A 7,666-nucleotide genomic window follows, 5' to 3' on the forward strand; every position below is an offset into this window, starting at 1 on the left:
TTAGATGAACCACATGGCCCTCTCCATGCCCTCCCCTACCTGCGTTCTGGTTGCCACCATCACACACAGATGCATGTAGGCTGATCCTGAGCCTTTCCACTCCGAGCTAGTGCTCTACCACTTCCAGTTTTCTGGTGGCTAATTGGAGACAGATTTTCTTGCCCAGGCTGGCTTCCAACTGAGATCCTCAGATCTTAGTCTCCTGACTAGCCAGGATTACAGGTATGAGCTACTGGTGCCTGACTCATACAGATGCATTCTTAGTCTATCTAGCCCAGGGCCCCTTGCTGTTTCTAGTATCCCCAAGATCTTCACCTTGCCTATGTCAAGGTTGAAGTAATGGAGCCCCCTCTGCAGCTGGAGGGTTGGATGCTTTTCCCTCCCAAGGAAACCCCCCCTCCCCGCCTCTGCCAGGGCACTGAGTGTGGCAGGGGCTTGGAGGGAATTTAGGTTACTGCGAAGCTGAATTTCTTGGTCACAGCAAACTTGGTCAGAGTAGGGAGACTCCTTGTTGGAGGCGTGAAGGGCACCCATGGTGCTTGTGGGCAAGAAGACCTGGAGGTGAGGGCTGGCCCTTTTACTTGACAATCACTTGGCAGGCTAGTCGAGGTGAAGGACTCTCTGGCATGGTGGCCATCCCAGGAGGCCACCGCTCCCTCCAAAACTGCCTCCAGCGTCCCGCCCTGCACGAGGGGGCGAGGAGGCACCCAGGTCCTGGCTGGGGGTGGGCAGCTTGTTTGGGGGTGGCAACAGCTGGAGATACAGGCCGGAGGCCAGAGGGCAGAGTCTGCATGCTGAGCTAAGCGCTGGGCTGGGTCCAGAGGGCGTGAGGGTGAAGAAGCTGCATGAAGAAGGATCTTTGGAGCACTAGGAACAGACATGTCCACCCTTCGTCCACCGGGACGGGCCTGGGCCTGTGGTCAGAGGCTGAGCGCATTCCCTCCTGCCTCGACTTGTGTTTCCCTCACAGCGGGCCCTGACTCTCCTGCTGCTGACTTCAAGAGCTTGGTATGTGTGAAATCCCTGCCTCTCCTCCGGCCGCCCTGCCCGCCTCTCTGGCTTCAGTCTCCAGCTCTGTACCCTCGTTCCTACCCTTTTATGTCTGCCTTTCTCAGGCCTTCAGCACAATGTGTCGAGATGAATTTGACACCAAACTGGCTTGCTCTGCAAATGCGAGGAAGCACTTGGCATGTGGGCAAAATCACCAGTGGCCACGCCAGCCAGGAGAGGCCCTGAGCATGTTTTCAGCTCAGGTGGGGGGGAAATCTTGCTTACTTTTTTTCCCTCTGGATCTCTCCGCTCTGCTCCCTAACTCAGAAAGAGATGTCCACAAGCTAGGGCCGTTTCTCCTCTGCAGCTGACCTCTCTGCGGGCCTCTGCTCCGTGTGGACAGTTCCCCAGTCACTTCTAGAATGAGCTCCCAGGCTGGATGTCAGTTATCACAGAATTCATTCTAATCATTTCGGGGAGGGAAGATGAGTGTCTGTTACCTTTTTCCCTGAAGACAAAATGCACTCTTTCTTGCCCTGAGCACAGCATCTGCAACTGATCTGGGAATTGGTCACAGTGCTGTGTCGTGACCAGTATATGAAGTGTAATGCCAAGCTGGAGAAGCAAACAAAAGGTTTGCTGGGTTTTCTCAACATGTGTGGCGATCTCAGGCCTGGCCGGCGATCTCAGGCCTGGCCGGCCACCTGGAGACAGTGCTCACTCTTCTCTGTGATCGCCCCTCGGGGAAGCGGCCACTGTAGCCCTACCGAAGAGCCTGCCACACGATGAAGAGATCACAGAGCTCAGCCCCCCCGTGCCACATGTGCTGCCAGGCTTCTTAGCAAAGAGGATGGCTCTGCCCAGATCTCCAGCCAGCCACATCAGTTTCCCCCCAGTCTCTGGCACAGAGGCTTGGCCAGGATCACTACCTTCTGTGAAAGCATGTGAAGAGTCTGGCTGTCTCTGGCATCTCTTGCCCAAAGTCTTGCTGGACTCAGAGGATCCTCATCAAGGAAGTCTGGGCAGTGGAATAGACAGTGTTAAGTTTTCACTAAATCCAGAGTCTTGATCTGTGCAGCACATCAACTAAAATAAACTCTGTGTGTGTGTGTGTGTGTGTGTGTGTGTGTGTGTGTGTGAGTTGTGGGGCTAGCGCTCTACCACTTTGAACCATAGCTCCACTTCTGGTTTTTGAGTGGTACCTTGGAGAGTCTCACAAGGACTTTTCTGCCCGAGCTGACTTCAAACCATGATCCTCAAATCTCAGCCTTCTGAGTAGCTAGTATTACAGGTGTGAGCCACCAGCGCCTGGCTAAAATAAACTTTTTATTTTTTGTTAGTTATGGGTCTTGAACTCTGGGCCTGGGCCCTGTCTTGAAGGACAAAGCTAGTGCTCTAACACTTGAGCCACAGCATCACTTTCAGTTTTCTGGTGGTCAATTGAAGAGTCTCACTGAGTTTCCTGCCTGGGCTGGCTTTGAACTGCTAGCCTCAGATCTCAGCCTCCTGAGTAGCTAGGATCACAGGTGTGAGCCACTGGTGCCTGGCTGCTAAAATAAACTTTATCATCATCATTAAACATCATCAACAACACTGTTGCTAAGTAAGTGGAGGGGAGGGGAGACATGCCTATAGTCTCAGTTTCTCAGGAAGTGCAGGCAGGAGGATTGAGATCTGAGGCCAGCCCAGACAAAAGTTCAGCTTAGTCAGAAAAGTTCGCTAGACTTTATTTCCAAAATAACTAGCCAAACTAAATGTAGAGGTGGGGGAGGGTTCAAGTGGTAGAGTGCCAGCCTAGCAAACACAAAGCCCTTAGTTCAATCCCCAGCACTGCCAAAAATAGAACTATTATTTTTGTACATGACTACAGCTTTATACACAGTCTGTTCCTTTATTTTGTTTTACATAGCTATGAAGTAGATAAGCTGGGAACCACTATTAGTCCAACTTTACTGATAGAAAAGCCGAAGCTTAGGTGCTCCAGAGCACAGAGCTCCCAGAAGGCACTGGGGCCTGCAAATGGCTCAGCGCTGTTCTCCCTCACTGTCTGTTCAGGCCCAGCACTAAGTGTGGCAATCTGTGTGTGTGTGTGTGTGTGTGTGCGTGCAAGCGTGCACCAGTCCTAGGATTTGAACTCAGAAGCTGGGTGCTGTCCCTGAGCTTTTGTGTTCAAGGCTAGTGCTCTCCTACTTGAGCCACAACTCCATTTCCAGCTTTTTGGGGCAGTTAATTGGAGATAAGAGTCTCAGGGACTTTCCTGCCTGGGCTGGCTTTGAACTGTGATCTTCAGATCTCAGCCTCCTGAGTAGCTACAGCTTATAGACCTGAGCCACCAGAGCCCAGCTAGTATAGCCATCTTAATAGGGCTGAGTGGTGGCTCGTGTGAGAAGAGGGATCCTGGTTAACTGTTTCCAAGCTGTGATAGGTTCCATTTTTATCAAATCCATAAAACAAGCTGGGCACTGGTGGCACATGCCTGTAATCCTAGCTACTCAGAAGATTGAGATCTGAGGACTGTGGTTGAATGCCAGCCTTGGCAGGAGAGCCTGTGAGACTTTTATCTCCAATAAACCACCAAAAAACCCTGAGTGGTCTGTAGCTCAAAGTGGTAGAGCACTAGCGTTGAGCAAAAGACCTCCAGGGCAGCACCCAGGCCCTGAGTTCAAGCCCCACAACTGAAGAAAGAAAGAAATCTATAAAACAGTTATTGGAAGAGGATATCCAACAAAAGCTGTCATCTGAGAAACCTTCCCAATCAGCAGGTGAGCAATATTTTCCAAATACTTGGAGGCTGGAGGCCTAATCCAGGAACTCTACTTTGTGTCCCAAGCACAAACAGAGGGCAGGAGCTCCAAGCACTTACCATCGCTGTTGAAGTACTGATGGTTTTGTAAGCCTAATGCCCGGCAAGGTCACGTCCAGTCAGTTCATTCAATTCCGTAAATATTTACCGGGCACTTCCCGTTCTGAGAACACCTATCCACAGGCAGACACACAGCTCGGGGTGGCACAGACGCCAGGTTTATCTCAGGGACCCTGGGCCTGTCTGAGAGGTACTAGTTAGCTGAACTATAGTAAGCAAAGCAAGGAGAATTCTAGCTCTGAGGTTTCCCGACGGGATTCCCAGTCTGCAGAGCAGTGACTAGAGGACCGAGTGCGCAGCCATGTGGCCGGCATCTGACCCAATGGGCCACATCCTGTTTCTTCGTTGTTTCAACACCTAAATGCCAGCTCAGCCATGACGGGGCGAGACAGCACGCAGCAAGGGCTGGAAGGCGGCCAGCACGAAGGCAGGGCTCACCAACTCACGCCTGTGCTCACGCCACAGGCACTTATTAAATACCTACTGTATGCAAGGGGAGGTGATGGATGCGAAGGTAAATATGGGGCAGGGGGGTGTCCTCGCCTTCCAGATTCCTGAAGAAAATGGTGGTGACAGGTCAAGTCGCTCCTGTGACAGCTGTGGGGAAAGACAACCTTTTCATGTCTGTTTCTGGCCCCATCTGTGTATATTGGCACGAACAGTGACATAGGGGTGGGGTGAGTGTTTCGCAGGAATATTTAATTTACCATGTTGCTTACTTCAACACAAGTAGCACTGTGTGTGTGTGTGTGTGTGTGTGTGTGTGTGTGTGTGCCAGTACTAGCGCTTGAACTCAGGGTCATTAGTTCTCTTTTTCTCTCAAGACTAGTACTCCACTGCTTGAGGCCCAGCTCTGCGTCTAGGTTTGGGCCTGGGTGCTGTCCCTCAGCTCTTCAGCTCAAGGCTAGCGCTCTACCACTTGAGCCAGGCATTGACCAACAGTCATCAAGTACATTCTGATGACCTTTCCCCTAAATTTGTATTTTACACAACTTATTCAATTAATAGTGCCTGATTAGCAAACTGGCCCTTCCCTTTCTGGCCATGAAGTTTGGGGTAAATGATCAGGGTTTTGGGGTTTGTTTTTTAGGCTAGAGGTGTGTCTCAAGGGGCAGACTGCCTGCTCAGCATACACCTCTGACTTAAAACCTGCCCCCACCCCACCCGCACCAGAAAAACAACAACTGATTTTTCTAGTCTGTCTCTTGTTTTTTTTGTTTGTTTGTTTTTGGTTCCGGTTGTGGGGCCTGAACTCTGGGCCTGGGCGCTGTTCCTCAGTTCTTCAGCTCAAGGCTAGCGCTCTACCACTTGAGCCACAGCACCACTTCCGGCTTTTTTCTTTTTGCTTATGTGGTGCTGAGGAATCGAACCCAGGGCCTCAGGCATGCAAGGCAAGTGCTCTACCACTGAGCCACCTTCCCAGCCCCCTGTCTCTTGTTTTTTTTTGGGGGGGGGGAGGGGTCCGGTCGTGGGGCCTGAACTCTGGGCCTGGGCACTGTCCTCAGCTCTCAAGGCTAGCGCTCTACCACTTGAGCCACAGCGCCACTTCTGGCTTTTTTTTTTCTGCTTATGTGGGGCTGAGGAATCGAACCCAGGGCCTCATGCATGCAAGGCAAGAGCTCTACCACTGAGCCACCTTCTCAGCCTGTGAAAAGTTCTTATACACATATTATATACATTCTGTGCACAGAGCAAATACTATCTAATATACATTCTGTGCACAGAGCAAATACTACGTAAATGCTATATTATATTAATATTAGCCATATTGTTGTTGTTATTATAGTACTATTATTATTTTGTTGCTGAGGATAAACCTAGGACTTCATAAAGGCTAAGCACAAACTCGTCCACTGAGGAATACCTCAAAGTAGCTATGTTATTATTATTTTTTATTTTTTAAGTTTTTTACCTGTCTTGAGGCCTGGGCACTGCCCTTAAGCCTCTTTGTACTCAAGGCTAGCGAGCTACTACTTGAGTCACAGTGCCACTTCTGGCTTTTTCTAAGTAGTTTGAGATAAGAATCTCATGGACTTTCTTGTGTGGGCTGGCCTCAAATTGAGATCCTCAGATCTCAGCCTCCTGAATTGCTAGGATTATAAACACGAGTCACCAGCACCTACCTTGGATGCTTCTACTTTAAGAAATAGATGTGGGCTGGGAATGTAACTTAGTGGTAGAATGCTTGCCTCACATGCAAGAAGTCCTGGGTTCGGCTCCTCAGTACCACATACACAGAAAAAGCCAGAAGTAGAGCTGTGGCTCAAGTACTAGAGTGCTAGCCTTGAGCAAAAGAAGTTCAGGGACAGTGCCAAGGCCCTGGGTTCCAGAAGTAGATATTTAGTAACTTATGTAAGCTAATTAAAACAATAAACAAACAAACAGAAGTAGATGCTTTCAAAAACTTCTTAGCCAGGTGCTGGTGGCTTACATCTGTAATCCTAGGTACCCAGGAGGCTGAGATCTGAGGATCTTGGTTCAAAGCCAGCCCAGGCAGAAAAGTCCATGAGACTCTTCAATAAACCACTCAGAAAACCAGAAGTAGTGCTGTGACTCAAGTGGTAGAGCACTTGCCTTGAGCTGAAGAGTGAGGGACAGCGCCCAAGCCCGGAGTTCAAGCCCCAGGATCAACAAAAAAAAAAAAAAAAAAACATTGAGCTAGGAAGGTGGCTCAGTGGTATAGTGCTTGCCTAACATACATGAAGCCCTGGGTTCGATTCCTCAGCACCACATAAGCAGAAAAAGCCAGAAGTGGCACTGTGGCTCAAGTGGTAGAGCGCTAGCCTTGAGCTGAAGAGCTGAGGGACAGCGCCCAGACCCAGAATTCAGGCCCCATAATCAACCAAAAAAAAACAACAAAAAACCAAAAACCTTCTTGTTATACTGGAGATGGGGTCACAAGTTTAACTTGGTACTTTACAAGTGGCTGAATACAGAAAGTTGTTTGTGTTTTGTTTGTTTTGTTGTGTTTTTTCTAGTCTTTAACTTGGATTTATTTTTAATTTTGTTTCTAGGTGAAATTTATTTATTTTTTTAATGCAACATGTTCAGACCACACAAAGCCAGGGGAGGGAGCAGCTGTGGCGAATCTCCTGAGCGCTTTGGTCCATAGCCATTTCTTAATGGAAAGGACTATTTTTGACCTTCAGTTCTCTGCAATTACAAACTCCCAGAGACTCTTTCCCCCCTCCCGGGCTCCCTTCCCTGTCTTGGGTCTGTCTTCCTGTCCTGCAGCAGCTTGTCTCCCGGTGGATAAGTGGATGGAGTTACCTGGCCCAAAATATCTTGCTCGCCCTTCCTCCACCCGCCCTTCCTCCTCCTGTGCTCTAGGGCTGAGCAAAGGCCCTTCCCTCCAGCCCAGCACTATAAATATGCTTGTAGTTAGGACAGTGTCGCCAACCATCTCCAGATAAACCAGCTCTCCTGAGAGGGGGCATGGACCCATGGCTTTCCAAGCTCTGTAGGCACTCGGGATCCAGGGTTACCAGATAAATCTGACCCTCAGCTGTGTTTTGTGCTCTGCTCTTCTTCTTTTTTCTTCTTTTCTTTCTGTGGTAGTCCTAGGACTTGATCTCTGGGCCTGGGTGTTGTCCTTGAAGTTTTGGGGCTTTTTTTGTTGTTGTTGTTTGGTTTGGTTTGGTTTTTTTTGGTCGTGGGGCTTGAACTCTGGGCCTGGGTGTTGTCCCTTAGCTCTTTAGCTCAAGGCGAGTGCTTGATCCCTTGAGCCACAGCACCACTTCCTGGTCTTTTTTTTTTTTTTTTTGTCGGTCGTGGGGCCTGAACTCTGGGCCTGGGCGTTCTCCCTCAGCTCTT

General features: G+C 49.6%; 1 protein-coding gene across 1 annotated transcript in view; it reads left to right on the forward strand.

Moving 5' to 3' along the window:
* The first annotated feature begins 339 nt into the window (after positions 1-339).
* Adamtsl4 (ADAMTS-like 4) overlaps positions 340-7,666 on the forward strand; it is a 26,733-nt gene continuing 19,406 nt past the window's right edge. Inside the window, exons 1-3 of the mRNA XM_013014999.1 lie at positions 340-364; positions 971-1,008; positions 1,116-1,253. Coding sequence (XP_012870453.1) covers positions 340-364; positions 971-1,008; positions 1,116-1,253 — 201 coding nt within the window. The remainder of the gene's footprint in view (positions 365-970; positions 1,009-1,115; positions 1,254-7,666) is intronic.

The sequence above is a fragment of the Dipodomys ordii genome, unplaced genomic scaffold (genome assembly GCF_000151885.1).
Source record: "Dipodomys ordii isolate 6190 unplaced genomic scaffold, Dord_2.0 Scaffold26, whole genome shotgun sequence".
NCBI classification, from domain to species: domain Eukaryota; kingdom Metazoa; phylum Chordata; class Mammalia; order Rodentia; family Heteromyidae; genus Dipodomys; species Dipodomys ordii.